The sequence below is a fragment of the Epinephelus fuscoguttatus genome, linkage group LG9 (assembly GCF_011397635.1).
Source record: "Epinephelus fuscoguttatus linkage group LG9, E.fuscoguttatus.final_Chr_v1".
Taxonomy (NCBI): domain Eukaryota; kingdom Metazoa; phylum Chordata; class Actinopteri; order Perciformes; family Serranidae; genus Epinephelus; species Epinephelus fuscoguttatus.
In genome coordinates this window covers 8,023,247-8,042,888 of record NC_064760.1, presented here as the reverse complement: position 1 = coordinate 8,042,888, position 19,642 = coordinate 8,023,247, and the positions used below count along the sequence as shown (strand labels likewise).

Below are 19,642 nucleotides of genomic sequence, written 5' to 3'. Positions count from 1 at the left end.
GTTGATGATGGCCTGCTAGGACTTTTGTGTCGGTGGAAGCTGCCTGTGGTACAGCTGGTAAAACATGCCAGAGTAGACAGCAGGAAGCTCCTCCATGGTGAGGTCGATCTTGTCGAAGCCCTGCTCCACGCCGTAAAGCAGAAGCCGAGCTACGCGAGAGGTGATGGGCGTAGTGTAGTTAGTCTTGGCCAGCTCGGCGAGGTCCAGCCACTCGCAGCGCAGACACTCCTGAGTGCAGAAGTTGATGTCGTAGCTGAGAGGGCTGAGTCGGCAGATGATGTACATGTCCGACATGCCAAAAGCGCCCGGATGGTTGTGCTGCTGCCGGATGCTGAGCAGAGATCTGAACTCAGAGTGAACGCCGGTTTCCTCAAAGACTTCACGGACGGCAGTGGCACCTGAGAGAGATTCAGTAACATATAAATAAATGTATGTGGAGGCATTTTAAAGATCCTGACGGAATAGGAATATATTTATGTTCCCTTGTCAGAGTCACCTTGATGTTTAGACGTGGGGGAAAAGGGAGAATTCATATATTTTTTGTAAAGACAAATGTTTGACGCTGCTTTTTGGGTTGGGTCATGTATATAATATTAAAGCTGCTTTTAAAATGTTAAAGGTGAATTTGGAGAGACAGATATAATTCTTTGCGTATATATTATGTGCCTTATTTTGTACAGTTAAAATGAATGTATGTGTATCATCATTAAAGGGACAGTTCACCCAAAATCAAAAACACATGTTTTTCCTCTGTAGTGCTACTTATCTATCTTAATTGTGAGTGTGAGTGTTGGAGATATTTGCCGTAGAGATGTCTGCCTTCTCTCGAATACGATGGAACTAGATGGCCCGCGGCTTGTGGTGCTCAAAGCACAGCAGTGTCTCACAGAAACCATGACCTGGTTGATAAAGATAAAACACAGATAATAACTAGATAATGGATCCCAAGAATGTGGCCATTCATTCCAATGGAGTTGCTTTCTGGGGGCATATGCCAAAAAAAAGTTTCTAGCTTCTGGGTTTACTTCTGTGGCATGCAACCCACTGAATATATGCAGTTGTGTTTCCCCTGCTGTCCTCGCCCATGAGTTCCCTTTTCCCTTTTCACTGTCATACCATGACAGACTTTTAAAACGCTTTTCTTGGCTCAAGAAAGGCTTTACAAATATAAAACCTCTGTGGATCAAAAACTCCTAACAGAAAGATTCATAATTGGCCTTGTTTGCAGTTCGAGGTGTCCTGTCAACAGTTTTCTTTTATAATGGTTTTGTTGCTACGATACGACAAGTGGCCACTGGGAAAAATTTGCTGCAAAGCTGAACAGCATTCCTTGGAGCCCGGCACTTTCACGTTGGAACTATTTTCTTTCTATTGAGCTACACCCGCCAACTGCTTGCCAACCATATGATCAAGCAGAGGGAAGCATGCATTTACTACTAGCTAACGTTACAGCTCAGCTGAGGATGATGCCTCTCCTCCATGAGTAGATGTACGCTTCCTTCTGCGGGGTGTTACGGCTCCCACATTAAACTGCTCACAACAAGGTCTGTGGATTATCTTGAGTAACCGAGTCATGATTTCTAGAAAGAGACATTGCTATTGAGTTTTTCAAATGTATTGTTTTGGCACTTTGAGCACCACAAGCTGAGTGCCATATCTCCAACACTCGACAACTCACACCAAAGCAATCTGGACGGATAAATAGCGCTGCAAGTAAGAGGAAAAATATGCACCTTTGATTGTGGGGTAAACTGTCCCTTTAAGCATAATACTAAAATCGAAGGATTTAGCTAGATGTACTGTATTAGTTTCTTGCTCTGTTGAGCGTAACACTCACCAATATTTTCTCCTGGATCAGACAAGCCACCGGGGAACTTCCAAGCATTCTTTGTCTGAAACACAAAGTTAAAAATTAATTGTGATAGATGGCACTGCTGTAAATGTATCTTAGAGTCATATCAACGTGTACGTAAAAATAATGTCAATTTAATCGTTTTGAATCATAAAATCTTCCAGTCGTCCAGTTTGAAGTCACTTGTGTCTCACAAGTTCTTTAAATCAGTGGCGCCGTCTCACAGTGTGGCAGTAGAAAATAAATAGTCTATGTATTTGAAGGATCATCATATATATCTGAACTAATAGTTACACAGGCAGAGAGATGTTTAATGCTCTGATCTGAGCATCCTTTGCTTTTCTGTTTTATATTACACTCTGGAGACTTTTACATTTGATGGGGTGAAGTGTGTCTTCCAAAACTGTTTCACCACTTATCCTTGATATTTAATGACAGTATGCTGCTGGTTAAATTATGATGTCAGTGTTGTATATATATTTTTGTAGTTACTTAAAGAATTTTGTATGCAGTGCCTTTTTTTTTTCCAGAAATGCTATATCATCTTATCATTGTGTTACCAATCCCCTCGTTGTGAGGAACACAAATGCACTACAGCATCTATTTTCATGTATTGTCAACAGAATGCTATATTTTTGGAGCTGTTTCTAAAATGTGCTGGTAAAGAAGGAATAAAGAGAATTTGTGTTACTCTAATCTGTGTGGTTTTTTGCAGAGTAAAATGCAGAACCCTCAAAGGATCTGTCACAGCTAAATGTGAAAGTAATAATACCAACACTTTGATGCCAAACATACGCAAACTGTTCACGCTAAATCAGCTGGGAAATGATTGAACGATGGTTAAATCAAACACCCATGACATCATTCAGCTCCCCGATGGATGAAATTGCCTTCAGTCCACCAGGGGATCTGGCAGTTGTCTTTTGTTCAGATGTGAGAGTGATAATGTCCTGGTTTCTTTTCAGGAAGTTCGTAACCCTTCGTGAGCTCTGAACTGGCTCGGTCTGCCAGAGACTCTGTACTGCCAAGGGCCAGACTGTTATAGAGCCCATTTCCAGTAAACAGCTCGATGGGGAGGAGGAAGAGGAGGAGGAGGAGGAGGTGGAGGAGGAGGAGAGGAAGAGATAAAACACTTCCCACACGTCCAGGCCACTAACTGTTTCCCTCTGCTTCTGGACAAAAGCCATCAAGATGCATTATATGCTCTTAAGATTCCCGACACATGCTACATGTTGTCAGCAAACAGGCCCGCTTAAATCCCGTCAGTTATAATGTGAACTATTTTTGTCACATGATGCAGATTTTACAGTAACCATGTGTGCCCTCTCAGACTACTCCTACTGGAACTTTAAGAGACTGAAGAGAGATAAGCAGTAAGACTGCACAACAGGACGTTTGTTGCACATTATCTGTTATGTGAAATTCAATAACTTCTGTATCGTGTATATATTTTGGAGGGAAACCATTACTTTTGAAGGGGTTGGTTAACCCAAATGACATGTAGTCATATACACTCACCAGCCACTTTATTAGGTACACCTGTTAAACTGCTTCTTTGCGCAAATAGCTAATCAGCCAGTCGTATGGCAGCAGCTCAATGCATTCAGGCATGTAGACATGGTAAAGACGACCTGCTGAAGTTCAAACTGAGCATCAGAATGAGGAAGAAAGCTGATCTAAGTGTCTTTGAATGTGGCATGGTTGTTGGTGCCAGACGGGCTGGTCTGAGTATTTACAGAGGAAGGTCCCAAAAAGAGAAAATATCCAGTGAGCCAAAATGCCTTATTGATGCCAGAGGTCAGAGGAGAATGGCCAGACTGGTTCAAGATGATAGAAAGGCAACAGGAAGTCAAATAACCACTGGTTCCAACCAAGGTCTGCAGAAGACCATCTCTGAAGCAACAACACCTTGTCCAACCTTGAAGCAGATGGGCTACAGCAGCAGAAGACCACACCAGGTGCCACTCCTGTCAGCTCACAACAGGAAACTGAGGCTACAGTTCACACAGGCTCACCAAAACTGGACAATAGAAGATTGGAAAAACGTTGCCTGGTCTGATGAGTCTGGATTTCTGCTGCCACAGTCAGATGGTAGGGTCAGAATTTGGTGTAAACAACATGAAAGCATGGATCCATCCTGCCTTGTATCAACGCTTCAGGCTGCTGCTGCTGGTGGTGGTGTAATGGTGTGGGGGAGATTTTCTTAGTACCAACTGAGCATGGTTTAAACACCACAGCCTACCTGAGTATTGTTGCTGAGTGTGTCCATCTTCTGATGGCTACTTCCAGCAGGATAACGCACCATGTCACAAAGCTCACATCATCTCAAACATGACAATGAGTTCACTGTACTCCAATGGCCTCCACAGTCACCAGATCTCAGTCCAATAGAGCGCCTTTGGGATGTGCTGGAACGGGACATTCTCATCATGGATGTGCAGCCGACAAATCTGCAGCAACTGTGTGATGCTAAGGTGCTCTGAGGTTTCACACTTGTGTAACCCTGTGCTGGCATTCTGAGCAGTTAAAATGTCACCATAGTTCTCGCTTCATCCTATAATAGTGGCGTGCTATGAAGGGCTCATGTGTGAAGAAAGCTACAGTTACAGCATTCCCACTGTGCATACGATCTACTGTACACTGGTGTATCTTGTGTTACATGGGTTCGCACAATGCCAGGACTTTCTGATGTTTGATGCTTTGAATTCCTGGCAGCTGCAGCAGAAGTGGTGGTGATGTGTGGTCACATTAGAAAATAGTATGTTTGTATTAAGGCCAGGGGTTGCTGCTGCCTTCACCAGAACAGTTTAGCCAATTTTAAGGTTATAAAAAAAAGTTTCTGTGGAAAGGTCTTTACTTGTTGCCTCATTTGTGTCGAGTTGAGTTAGATGGTGTATCTTAAAAACATAATTGCTCTCTAAATTGCAGCATCGTGGTGCAATCTTGTTTTGAGACTACAAACAAATCTGTGCAGAAAAGCTTTTAAAAGAGGCCTGTTGTAAGTCAAGCTCATAACAGCTCAAGCACTACAGCGAAGCTCTGTGAGAGCTGACAGAGGAGCACACTCACAAAGTTGTTTGAGTGCATTCAGCTCATGTAAACAGCATGTTTGCTTGAGGTCAGCTAATGTTGTGTGGAGCTATGTTAAGTGTGAGAGGAGCTGAGGGTCCGAGAGGATTTTCACCCACGTTTGGATCAACAGAGGCAATATACAACTCGCTAAATAAACAGAACTAATCACAGACAGTTTTAGCAGCACCACAATATCTGCTGCTTCACTGGCTCAGTTTCTCACTGTGGATGGAAGAATCAGTGTCCAATATTACTGGAGCTTTTTGGCTCAACCAGGCAAGAGCTGGTGAACTAGCTGCCAAAAATAATTTCAACCAGCCAAAATATGTCATAATTTTTCTTTCTGTGTTATTCTGCCTACTTACTAACTGCACCTTGGATTAATAATTATTGCTCTGTGCTTACAGTTCACTTTTTCATATGCTGAATTCCTGATTTAAAACAACTAACTGAATTTTCATCCATCCTTTTTTTTTTTAAATTTCAGTCTCCTACAGGAAAGTAGCAAATCTACAGCCAACACATGCAGAAATTTACAGGAAATAAAACAAAGAAAGTATTTGTATCTCAATTTAATTCAATTAAAATGGCCTACATGGCAAAAATATAACATATTTTATCTTTAATAAATGTTATCATAGGCAACTGATTATAATTAGGGCTTCAAGATATGAGGAAAATATAAGATTATATTGAATGTCATGATAACAATATTACTTGCGAAAAATAAACAAATATTAAAAACATAATACGTAACTTTTCCGCATTAAAATGTCTTGAAATGGGGCAGCCCCTGCTGTGTTGAACTGCATTGGAGAAACATAGATTTTTAACATGAAACTGCTTTACTCTGTGTTTTTAGTAGGGACGCATGTTATTATTGAGGGCTTCCCTTGACTAAGAATTTTCCTAGTCGACCAATAGTCATCATTTAGGGCCATTAGTCGACTAGTCTCCTGCATGTTAACAATATTAACAATATTAATGTAATGATTAAATGATATATTTTGGTGGTTTGAGTTGAAGGTGTGAGAAAGAATAGTATCAGTAACATTGTTAACACTGTGCTACATTACAGAGAAATACAAAACCGTACTAATGAATCTTCATTGATATAGGCCTATATTTTATCTACAAGTGCACGTCACACACTGAGCGAGCCGCCTGTTAATGACGCTGTGGGCTAATGGGCATGTAGCTACTTCCATGTTTCAGGTGATACGTCATGTTTGTAGTCGACCAATGAAGATGAGTTTACATATCACCTTGGGTTCGTCCTTCATCTTCTCAAAATGATCCCACACTTTGGATTTCCTGCCCGACATGTTATTAACTAGCCTGTGGAATAACCGCAGGTACCAGCCCTGGAAATTAACCTGACTCCTGTCTGACTGCTGAGTGTGGCCACTTCCTGTGTCTGTCCTTTGAAATTAAAGTCCCACACGGTCCAGTCATATAGGTTTGGATTTATTTTGACAAGGAACAGCTCCTGATAGAGTTTCACATTTGTTGTTTTTTTTTTTTTTTTTCTGCGACTAAGCTACCAGTGAAATCTTGCCGACTAATGACCTCTCTGGTCGACTAACGTTTGGTCAAGTAATTAGTGGGCAGCTCATAATAATCATGTAATATTGTAGCCTTTTGACATGTGTTTATCACGCAAGTTAATATTGCCTGATATATCGTGCAGCCCTGGTTATAATGTAAAGTATATTCAAACAAAGTGACACACGTACCTTGTTCCTGTCTTGGACCACAAGAACTTTTCCATTGGATTCATCAACAACTGCACCTGGAAAACAAAAAAAACAATCAGAATTTAATTTCAAATATTTTACAAGCACTTATCACCCCAGTGCACAAGCTGGTCCACATTTTGTAGTTACTGTAAGAACAATTTCAAAAGGAGACCTGTTGGCAGTGTAGCTCAGAGTTAATTATTAGGTTGGACACAACATAAAAGCTGCACTGTGTGGAGGAGAAAGCCTGGAACTGAGGCTCTGTCGGGCCTCAGACGACACAACAGCTGCCTTTAATATTTTCTAACACGTCTCTGCTGTTGAAGATCAATCAGGTCCACAGACAAGCCAGTCAAATGAATGACAGTAACATGACTGGGCTTGGGAATCTAAGTTCATTCCACTTCTCAAACTGCTATACAAAAAATAGAACTGTAACAAAGTGCCACTTGACTTTAATTCAAAGCTCTATACAATACCAGAAGTGTATTACAGTTGTAAGTACTCTCACTGTAAGGCCTCAATATGCCTTAAATAAAGTACGACATGTCATACCACAAAGTGTTTATACCTGTTTGAATTGACTCTCTAGCTGCTAAACGCTTCACCTTGGTCACCAGCAGCTAGTTGCTAACTATCTCTGTCGTTTGGTGCAGGGCAGGTGGCGTGCAGGTGGCGTGCAGTTTGACTGCAAACATCTGCCAACTGCATCTGGAGACAGTGCTGATGAGAACGGTGAGAGTGAACTAAAGCAGTAAAGTAGTGGACCGAAAACCAAAACATGGAGCTGAAAGCTGCTGAAATGCTACGTGCAGCTGATAACGAGTAGATTTGGGTGATAATTTGCGGTGGGTTTCGACACTATGGGAGATGGCTTTCATCCACAAGTAGACGTGATGCATCTGTGATATAAAAATATCGACTATAGCTGCTTTAACATCAGCACCCAATCCCATTTCTTACATTTAACCCTACGCCTTGTTTTCGAATGCCCCTTTGCCTTTCAGAGCAGAGCTACAAGGGTTAATGGTTGAGACTTCAAGGTCCTGAAAAGTTATTGGTATTACGTAAAAAAAAGGCGTGACTGCAGCAAATTATCACAGTATTTGCTGTTTATCTGATGGCGATAGAAAAACATGTACACTCACCGTGTGTTCACGACTTAAGATTAAAGCTATCAATAGATTACACAAGTCATGAAAAGGAACACTGTTTTATTACTAAGCCACTAGCAGAGCTCTGTAGGCTAACGTTAGCAACCTGTGCTGCTAGCTAGCCTGCCAGTCTGCACTGATATTAGAGTTTAGCAACTTCGCTGCTTGACTTTAGTTAAATTTTAGGCGTCATGTGCCATTAAAGGGGGTATAATGGGGTTTTCCATGTCAAGATGTGGGACTGTCTTGCACAAATCAGAAAAAACAAAGTTACGTTAGCTAGCTAGCTAGCTAGGTAGCTAGTTGGTTACTGAGCCATCTTGCCAGTGATTTTTTGCACAACTCGGTTTGGATTGTACCTGTGAAAAACTTCCATTTAGAGGGCCATCTAGCCCTAACACTTCATAACACCCCTCCATTCCAACAAGAAGCAGGACACCCTATCCCTAGACGTGAACGTGCACAACAGTGCGGTAGGGCTAAATCGGGGTCAACCTTTACTATTAAAAGAGCCATTATTGACCTATCAGCCTATTAAGTTTAAATTAGCCCATAAAAATTACAAGTAAGTCTAAAGAACATTCATTAAAATGATTTACTACAAGGTGGCTACTCCACAGTGTGTAATATATAATTATTTAGTACTTTATCTTTGCAGCATTGATGGTGAAAGCGAATTAATCAATTAATCTAGCCACCTCAACTGAAGTCGGGTAAAATTTAAAGGCTCCAGGCCGTAGCTGTATGATGCACGTTTAGTTGATGAAATGGAAAACATCTTCTAATTCGATGTATAGGCTACACATTTTTTACAATATTAGAATGCAACAATCAGTTTAGGCTGCCAACAATGACAAATGAAAATCTGAATGTTAAAAAATAACCATTATTTATTTCAATAGATTTTTACGTCAAAGCCGCAGGGAGTCACAGTGTCTAAAGCGGTGGTTCCCAACTAGTCCAGCCGTGGGGTCCAGAATTCTCCTTAGTCATTAGTTCAAGGTCCACAAAGTTTAATATATTCAGTGTTACACTTGCGTTTGGCCATGTCGTCAAGCTAGTTTGCTGTCTGTCAAGTAGCTGTCCATTATTTATTCACTCAACAGCAGGAAAGAGCATTTCAAACTTAAAGCTTGTGCTGGAAATTCACTGTGCTTAAAAATCAAGTGTGTTTTTTTTTACAGATTTCACTTGCGGTCCATTCAGAATGGACCCATTACCCACTTTAGGACCACAACCCACTAGTTGGGAAGCAATGGTCTAAAGAGCGGCATGCAGCTCTGGAGCCGCAGGTTAGGGACTACAAAACTTATTTTTCTTTAAAATAATAGGTTGCGGAATAGTGACAGAAACATCCACTGAGTCAACAAGGATGGAGCACATGAAAAATAGGGTTCTTAAGAACATAAAATAAAATTCTTTACTTTCTCAAGTCTCAACAAAGTCCGAGTGACTCAGCTGTACTTGTGAATGATGTGGACATCCCACTTCCACATTAACATTTTTCTCTCCCGCTTGGGAGCTTTTTTTTTTTCAGCAGGTAGTGACTAAGAGAGGGAGCTATGTGCAGCCGCTGACAGCTCTGGAGGAGGAGGTAAAACGGGCCACTTTCTTTTCCGGTTGTTCCGTCTGACCGACCGGGACGGGCCTCCTTAAATGAATGTCACAGATGTGTAAAGAGGGATGGGTCGTCTTAAAGGCCTGACTTGGACTTCCAAGTGGAAACTGATGTCATCCCCCCGATCCCTGTGCCATATGGCGCTTCACAGGAGGAGGCCTGGCTGCTGCTAGGGGAGGCTATCATTATGTAGCCTTCAGTCTAGGAAACAAAATGCTCACATGGAGCAGGGGAGAAAAAGGGGGGAATAGGAATTATGAGACAAAAAGCCCAGAAGCAATCATCACAGGGGAACTGTGGGCTCTGTAGTAAAAGACTGTTAATCGCTTGAGGTTACAGTTGGCCTCCGAGCCACTATGAAGTTTTAAGTCTTCACTTAATTCGTATTTCATGTAGGCTTCTCCCACCACTTCTTGGTTCATACAGTAATTATAGGTTGACAGTAATATCTGCTGTATACTATGAGGTCACACTGAGGTCAGATGTAGAAATCTGATCTGCTCTGATTTAGTCATGAATTAGTTTAACATGTTAGGGACCCTGATTTTGCTTCCTAGGTTTCCATGCAAGATAATATTATGCATCGAGTCTGGCACACATCGTCTGATTTAAAATTTACACACACTTTACTTTGATGTGGAGGAGACAGCATTGAAAAGAATGCTCTCCAAAATACAATTATTAGAAATGCTCAGTGACTCACTAGGTGATGTATTGAACCGTAAAACACTCGTAATGATTCACAATAACAGTGCTTAAATTTCTATATATAAGCCAAAACACATTTCCTTTGTTACACTTCCTGTTAAGGCTCTGTGCAGGTCAGGTTACTCATCCTTTAGTATGGTGAATGCAGTATAATTATGTAGATATTGTGTGGACAGGTTGAGATGCTGCAGAGCAGACCTGTTCTCAGAATACCATCTATATACCCTAAAACTTTAATTAAAAACTTTGTCCCAATTAAATGCCCAGTCCCTTTTACTAGCCTGGTGTGTCTACACATTTTGACTAATAAAGGCCTGTCTCAATTAGAGGCCTGGTCTGGTTGCCATGCAGTCCTTTTTTTTCATAGATGTTCTTCAGATGTATAAAATTGGGTTGTTGGCTACCTGAATTTATGTGCCTATTCCTCGATTATAGTTTATAGTTTTATAGTTTTAGATCAAAAGGATCAAAAAAGTTTTTCATAAAAACTAATAGAAGTTGTAAACATTGTCTTAAGAGGATAAAGTGGTGCTGTGTCGGTAGGTCACGTGCTGTAATGATTCATAATTGATAAAATATCTAAAGCCTAATTTTTTTTAACAAGTAATATTTAAACTGGCTTAATTTTATTTTACTTCCCATCTTTACTGAGCAACTGTTTTGTGTGAAAGGAATTAAAGGCCTGTCCCAAATATAGGCCTGTTGAGTTCACTGACAGAAGTAAATAATAGCCTGGGCTACTAATTTAAGTTTTATGGTAATAGCATTAATTATAGTGTGGATGTAGCCATTTTGAGGCCACCCACTGGTTTGTTAACCACGTCAGTTACGTTCACGCATACGTTACTACTTTAAACAGGAAGCCACGAGCCATCTACATTTCCAACTGGCATCTACAACGTAACGGTAACGTTAGCTACTATTATGCTTGCTACTAACGTACCATGAGAGTAATAAGATATGTACGACAGGGGACTTCTGCTAGCTAGCTAACTAGCTAACCAGCTAACATTACGAGGCAGCATAGTTATACTAGCTGGCATGTTATCGCAATGTGAAAGATCCGACAATTTCGCAGAACAGGACAGATGACAGACGCCAGATAGTGCAAGCTAGCTAGCTAGCTAACAAGCAACCTGACGACGGTAACGTTAGCTAGCTGGCTAGCTTTCTGTCAACTCCAATCTAGACATCGTGAATAGCAATAAAAACTTTTTTCCCTGTCTCTTGCTTGGTGGTAGCCATGGCGACATCTACCCCTTGCTGGCAAGTCAGCATCTGAAATCCCTCGTTCCGAAGGGCTAGTTTCATACCCACTACCCTTCGTTATGTCCCCTACACGCAAAAAGGAATTGGGACACCCCTACTCCTCGCAGGAACGCGCAAATCAAGGGGTAGGGCTAAGGGGGGGACATTGGGACGGGCCCTTGATTTGTCAATTTAAAGGGATAGTTCTGATTATTTGAGGCAGAGCTGTATGACGCAGTGTATCACCTACAGTAGATGTCAGTTGACGTGCCCCTAGTTTGGAGAAGCAGGCAGGAGTACCAACATGAAAGCTAAGCAATGTACTGCTGTGGACGGGGCCGGCAATAAAACGTACATTAGCCATTTAAAAAAAAAGTCCCACCGAAAACAGTCAATCTCAGTTTAAGTGTCCACTACACTGAGAATATTTTCACTGCTTTACATTGCTGTCAGACAGTCCTTTCAAACAGGGAACTGAAGCCGTTATATCACTTTCTTCAAAGCCAGACTGAAAATAACAGTGGTTTAACATCGCTGACACAGGAGCTGCTGGTCTACCACTGCCTCGATCAGTTATGTATTTTAAGTTATTGTGTGACTTGAGCATTTAAAGTGGTTAAATCGCAGTTTTTCCTCAATGGACTCTGGTGGCTCTGAAAAGAGCATAGATGTGGAACTTTTTTCGGTGAGACTTTTTTTGGGTGTCTAAAATATGTTTTACAGATTTGACTTAATTCTTTTTTATTGCAATTTCTTCGTGTAATTGTTTTTGGTATTTGAGGATCAAATTACTTTGTAGTTTGTGCTTTCTATGATTGTGTTCCTCTAGAGGTTTAATCTTATCCTCCTCTGACCAATATGATTTTCATGTCTTCTCTTCTTCTGCCATTTTTCATCATCTAACTACAAGACAACTTTGTAAAACGATAACAGGCATCACAAGCGTGAGTCCAAGCAAACAAACAATCTCCATGGAAACTTTTAGCGCTGTAAAATCTCTTTCAACGCAGTCAACAAGTTAACATCTGTCCTTAACAAAGGAAACCTTTTAAGGGATGTCATACTAAAGGAGAAAACTTTAGGTGTTTTGTTACAACCTAAATCTAAATTCGGCATGGCATAAATAAATCAGCATTATAACCCCTGCCTTTATACGCTCAGGCAGAATTTTCCTCTGCTTCGTTTTGGACAATATTTATAACCTACTGTTTTGTTTGACTCTTCAGTTGAGCTAACCATGTTACATCCCACATCCCACTGTAAACATCAGCAGCTCGAGTCAACCTGCAGATTGAATCTGGAGTCAGTTCTGCAGTGTTACAGTTGGTAAGTTTTAATTCAGGGTCACTTTCACCTTGAAATACCAACTTTCCACTTTTGGGTATTTAGATTGAACAGTTGGGCTCATATCTCCTTTGTAAATGTGTTTCTAGCAGAGCACTGCTGTCCAGTGCCTCTAAAATGATTGTATCATGCTAGGCTCAGTTACAGGTGTACTGGCCACAACTACAACAAATTGTGAAACACCCATAAATGTTGTTAAATTAGTGATTAAACTGAACTATGTTGTAGAGCAGGTTAAAACTTAGGTCCAACACTTTTTAATCTTTACATGCTGCCACTTGGAAACGTCATAGGGAGGCACAGCATCAGTTTCCATAGTTACGCTGATGACACACAGCTGTACATCGCTGTGTCCCGTGATGAATCAGGGCCCTTTTTAACTGTATTTTAGATATCAAGTCCTGGATTGCAGAAAACTTTCTTCAACTCAGCCAGGGCAAAACCGAGGTCTTAGTTATTGGTCCTGAAGCTTCAGAGAGAGAAAGAACTGGCTCTAAAACCCTGTCAGCAAGTGAATAACCTCAGAGTTATCTTTGATTCGAATCTTAGTTTTTAACCACATATTAGAAGTATAACCAAAACTGGATTTTATCATCGTCAGAATATTGCCAGAGTGCGACCGTTTCTCTCCCAAGCCAACACAGAGACACTGATGCCTGCTTTTGTTAACTGCAGAATTGAATACTGTAATGCTCTACTCTCTGGTCCTAAGAAAAACATTGCTCAGATACAGTTATTACAAAACTCAGCTGCACGTACGCTGGCAAGGACCTGAAAGAGAGCACACATTACAGCAATATTAAAGTCTCCGCACTGGCTTCCTGTGTGCTTCAGAATTCATTTTAAGACCCTTTTATTGGTTTATAAAGCTGTTAATAGTCTTAGTCCTACCTATTCATCATATGAGCCCTCTAGAACTCACAGGTCTTCTGGTCGTGGCCTTTTAATCATCCCTAAGTTCAGGACAAAAACCCACGGTGAGGCATCATTTCATAACTATGGTACACGTCTGTGGAACAGCCTGCCTGAAGACCTGAGGGCTGCAGAGTGTTGATGTCTTTAAAAGCAAACTCAAGACCTACCTCTTTAGCCTGGCTTTTAATTGAACGTTATACCTTTTTTTTAATTTTGTATTTATTGTTATTGTGTATTTATCTATTTGAGTTTTTAACCCCTTCTTCTGGTGTTTCCCCACTCAAGATTTCATTTTTTCAGTTCCTGTTTTTTATTTCTTTCTTTTTATTGAGTGCTGCTATAATTTAAGTCTTTACCATCACAGTCTTTTACTTTATGTGTGCCTTTTTGTGTTGCATTCAAAGTAACAATTTGCAAGCACCCGAGCAAACGAGTATCAGATCATGTAAACAGCTACGTATTTCAAATTCCTAACATTAGTTTCATCACTGTTTGCTCCTGGATATTCTGGCAACAAAAAAGGGGAAATTTTGGACCCCGTTCCACACTGAAGGATGCTCTGGACATGTTCTGACATGCTTCAAGTGCATCCACTCTTGAAAGGTATAAACCACAGTCTGCCCTCTGCTGGACGACCAGTAACTTAGCACAGTTCAGGTCTGCAACTCCTCCCTTTGTTGCTCTTCTCCCCACATTCACAGTCCTGAGGAGTGAATTTCCATTTACGCAAGTGAAATGGGCCAAAGTTGAAAATACATAACAGCCCAACAGACAAACAACCTCTCATACTTTAGAAAAGAAAAATAAGCAGTTGTTATATGCAAGTCAGAGTTTACCCCAGCTTTATTATTTTATTACTGCTACTTGATTTTGATTTTAGAGCAAAAAAAGAGGGTTTATGCCTAAACACAAAACACACACTTCTGTATCTTCTAAAACTCTACTGAAGCTTATGTCATCTGTAGTGTGTGTAACCCTTTCCAAAACCTGAAGCACTCATTTATGTAAAAGCAATAAGTGCAGTCTCTGTCCATTTCTCATCTCTAATGGGGTAACATTACCACCAGATCAGTAATGATTTGGGCTTGTGAGTCTCGGGAGCTCGTGTTCAGCTCGGTCGGTCAGATGTAACGTCACACAAGATGAAGCTCTGCCAGTCACAGCCTCGGGTCTTCACTGTGGAATGAAAATTTGATAAATGTCTGTAGTGTGCGTAAACATTAGATTGTGCATGTTTTCAATGGCCTTTGGTTGCTCGTAGCTTTAATATTCTAGTATTTTATAATCTTTTTACATATGTAATTGTTCTTACCAGAGTTATTCTGTTTTATATTTGTGTGCATGTTATATTGTTACATATTTGTGCGTCATTTGTTTAATTTGTACAGCACTTTGGTCAACTGCGGTTGTTTTTAAATGTACTATATAAATAAACTTGATTTGATTTGATTTGATTACATAAGTTTATAAAACTAAATACTTAAAATGAAAAACTAGTATATGCTGTAAATTTGAATTTCTTTAAGTTAAAGGAATTATATTATTAATTAAAACTTAAATACATTATAGACAAATTCAGCGACTGCTTTGTTCCACCATCTATATATCATATGTTTGGTTCTGATGTAATTTTATTGTGTTAGTTCAGACTTCTTGAAGTGGGGTCGTATGGGGTACAATGTTTATTTCATTGGCAAAAACTATGACGAAAATGTTTTGCCAACTACCTTTATTCCGTGATGAAAACAAGACGATGATGAGCTAAAAATAGACCTTGGTAATTAAAACTAACATAAAATGCATACGTAATTTTCATCAATGAGACAACATGTGACGTGACGAAAAAGATCAGGAAGTGCGTGCTCATAAACCACCCCTTGAAACTGTCAAAAACTGCTGGAGAAATTCAAGTTTGTAAGTGTGCAGAAATTATTTGGAGTTGTAGAAAAAAATTGGCCATGTGAAATTTTTATATAACCTGTCACCTTGATTTTGATTTCTTTCTCCTTTTTTTTTAAAGATTATTTTTTTTGGGCTTTTTGCCTTTAATGTACAGGATAGAGTGAAATGGGGGAGAGAGAGAGAGAGAGAGTGGGGGGTGACATGCAGCAAATGGTTGCAAGCTGGAGTCGAACCTGCGACCGACGGGCGAGGCATCACCTTTGTACATGGGGCACCGGCACTATCCACTGTACTACCGACGCCCCCTGATTTTGATTTCTGATACATGAATTAAAAATACAGATAAAAAAAATGTGGAAAAACCCTGACTAAAAGTAATGACTAAAATGTCATGAATTTTCATCAACTAAAATGTTTTGAGTTCGACTAAAACTAAACTAAAACTATGAAGGATGAAAATGACTAAAATGTGACTAAAACTAATAAGCATTTCCATCTCAAGACTAAGGCCCAATCCCATTTCTACCTCTTAAATCTTCCACTTGGTGAGTGCCCTCGTTTGCGAGATAACCCTTGATGAGGGAAGTGAAAAATATTAGGATAGTGATCTTTCCCTAAGAAATGAGACACTAACTCATGCAAATCAGTGTGGTCGACGTGCAGGCATACGTCACGCAAAGTAGCGACGCAAGATACCGGCAGTCATTCAGGTTTGAAAATGCCGGCTCCAGCGCTTGTGTTGTGTGCTATGTTTATTCTCCTCCGTCTGATGAATCAACGGAGAAGAAATGCTGAAAACAGGAGGCACTTACGACGCCTTCTAGTTCTGATTCATTTTGATCGTCGTCTCTAGTCGATTTGTTTAAATATTTTGACACTGTGTTCACCCAAGTTGCTGATGTCCAACCATCTCTTGTTTGTATAGCCTACATTTCGATCGTACAGTAACAAATTGTTTTCCAAAACTTGCCAAAGTTGCTGACTTCACAAGGGAAATTTCATCTTCCACTTCGTTGAAAGTGTGGGTCGGGGCTCCCTTGGAATCTAGGGCGGGTTTTAAGTGTTGGAAACAACTTCCACTACCTCAATTCTGTTTTGGGACACCACTAGCCTCAACGTGAACGCGCACAACCAAGTGCAAGTGGGTATTTCTAGGGGAAGTGTGGGTATTGGGACAGGCCCAAAATCTGAAATAGCTGTCAAAATGAACACTGATGGGGTACTTTTCCCCACAGTCAGCACAACACATCTATGCTCTCCTTAAAGCCACTGACAAAAACAGCAATTTTAGCTCACTGAACACGGGAGTGGGACTTTAATGACTCCAAACTAACCTTTTTATATGTGAAAGTCAAACATTGACACAAACTGACCAGCTGCTGCTGTGTTCACTATGTTAAATCACTGTTTTTCTCAATGGAGTCTGGCTTTGAAGAGAACAATATAATGGCTTCACTTTCCCGTTGGAAACCACCGCCTGACTTTAAGGTAAAGCAGTGACAATACTCTAAACATAGAGTACACTTAAACTGACACTGATTTTCTTTAGGTGGGACTTTTTAGGTAGCTAAATTACATTTTAAGTACCACTTACAAACCCACTTAAAAAAAATCTTAACTATCCCTTTAATTAATTGTGATAATATGTATTCATAAAATGAGTGATGACATAGCCATAACAAGACAGTAGCTAAGTAGTATACATGAAATTTTGGCTAGTACTAAATACAAGCAACCTCGAATGTTTGAGTTTTCATCTGCGTCTTACAGCCGCCATCAGATCCATGACACCTGAGCAAACTTATTATTGTAAGTTATATTATTTTGTGCCAAACTGCTATTTCCAAAAGTCAAAAATGAGCTTTCAGTCTAAAGGTCTCTACCTGCCACTCCAATTTGGTGAGTTGCAAACCCAGGCAGCCTGCTTTCCCCTTCTCCCAACCAGAGGGCCAACACAGCGTGGTCGTGTTTGGCGTGATGGAAGGTGAAGCCGTGAGCAGAGGCAGCGGCGGCACATCGACTCAGTGAGATGGGCACTCGAAGCCACACTGCAGCTTTGCCCTCTGCTTTCCACTGGGCCAAAGAATCTGTGGAGCACAAAGAGTGAGTCAAAAGTTAGCTGGGAGTTTGAGGGTTCCATATATTTACTGTTCCTAGGACTGCACCTTTGGACAGAGAGCTCAGATGTTGTACCTGTAATCTGCTGGAGTCACTCTCCCAGTTTGGGAGTCACACCCCCAGTGCTCCCATTACTACTTGCACCACTTTTGTCTTTACTCCCCACATCTTTTCTAGCTCCTCTTTCAGCCCTTGGTATTTTCTGAGCTGCTCGTGTTCCTTCTTCCTGATGCTGCTGTCGTTCGGGATTGCTCCAGCTTTTTGTTGTTTGTCCATCAACACAATGTCCGGTTGGTTTAGCCATCACCAGTTTGTCAGTCTGGATCTGGAAGTCCCACAGGATCTTAGCTCGGTCTTTCTCAACCACCTTCGGAGGTGTCTTCCATGGTGACCTTGGGACTTCAGCCCATACTCAGTGCAGATGTTCCTGTACACTATGCCAGCCGCTTGGTTATGGCGTTCCACGTATGCTCTTCCTGCCTGCATCTCAAACCCTGCTGTTATGTGCTGAACTGCCTCTGGAGCATCTTTGCACAGCCTGCACCTGGGGTCCTGTCTGCTGTAGTAGACCCCTGCTTCTATTGATGTTACACTAAGTGCCTGTTCCTGTGCTGCCATGATTAGTGCTTCTATGCTGTCCCCCAGTCCAGCCTCTTACAGCCACTGGCAGGGTTTCTTGAAGTCGGCCAGGCCTTGTCCTTCCATACTGGTTCGTCCTTCTCTTCTGCGTTCTCAGGTTTCTGCTGCCTGAGGTATTCACTTAGCAGCTCATCACTGGGGGCCATCTTCCTGGTGTATTCCTGGATCTTGGTTGTTGCGTTCTGGACAGTGGCTCTGACGCTCACCAGTCCTTGGCCCCCCTCACTATGCTTAGTGTACAGTTTCAGGGCATTAAATATGTCACTATGGGTTTGTTAGTTTGCTGAATGATAGAAAAGGGGACCCTAAGGGAAAGAGCACCTTCAAGCACCTGCATCTATGTATATGTAACAACTGACTTTCACCTTCTTTATTATTGATTTTACACAGTAAGTCCCTCATTCAAACTCTTCACAGCCCACTGTAGTCTGTGGTCAGTGTTTGAGGCAGGTTAATGATCTGTGGGTTAATAGGAAGACATGATGTGTGCATTGTTTCTCCTCTCGGTCTCACACCACACTAACAGTCAGCTTACCCTGCAGTAACCTGCTGAAGGAGCTCTCACTGATGTCCACCGGTAAACCGACCTCAGCCAGGTTCACTGTCACTCCACCGAATCGGTCCACTTTACCCGGTAGACCACCACTGGACCCGTCCACTCTGTGGAGCTGAGACCGAGCTGCTGTGCACGAGACCGCACGGACAGCTGGGCGCGCGGGGCGAGACGCTCTGCAGCAGATCGTTCCTCTCACTAACGGCAAGAGCCTGGAAGCAACGGCACAGGCTGCCATGTTACTACGCTGATATAAACAACCGATCAAAGGTTTGTTCAATCTTCAACCGGCATGTGCTTTCCGTACAGTACGGTTACGTAAACGTCCGCCCTGGGAGTTGCATAAATACCGTAATGCTCCGGGAAAACTGCTCGAGGACTAGCTAGCAACAGAACACCGTAGCTCCTGTGGTGCTAAGACGAACTCCATTCTCCTAACTGACATTTTAGCCACTAAATACTTTAAAGATAAGTTACCAGCATTAACTTTCGCTAAAACAACCCTTATGGTATGATGTTAAATTCGGTTAACATAAAACCGTTTAAATCGACCAAATATCAACTTTGACAATGAATTTATGACGTTGCTGTAGCTTGTTAACGCCCTGTCTTCAAGGTGGCATCTGGCGTAAAGCAGCTAACAATAAATCAAAAGTAAGCGTTTAACACTGTTAAAACACCTCTTGGCGTATAATATGTATGCCGAATTTTAGACTACACCCGAATAATGTTTTATATTCCTTTAAACCTTTTAAGATACGTGTTTTTACTTGCTGGTAA

The 19,642-nt window shown here is 41.2% G+C and overlaps 1 protein-coding gene across 1 annotated transcript; it reads right to left on the bottom strand.

Annotated features, from left to right (window-relative positions):
- Positions 1–2: 2 nt before the first annotated feature.
- nudt6 (nudix (nucleoside diphosphate linked moiety X)-type motif 6) lies at positions 3–19,223 on the bottom strand. The gene is made up of 5 exons (XM_049585438.1): positions 18,845–19,223; positions 17,436–17,639; positions 6,661–6,716; positions 1,838–1,892; positions 3–398 (listed from the first exon to the last, which is right to left on the bottom strand). Exons 1-5 carry the CDS (start codon positions 19,098–19,100, stop codon positions 16–18), a joined length of 954 nt encoding a protein of 317 aa, XP_049441395.1. The 5' UTR covers positions 19,101–19,223; the 3' UTR covers positions 3–15.
- Between the last annotated feature and the right edge of the window lie 419 nt (positions 19,224–19,642).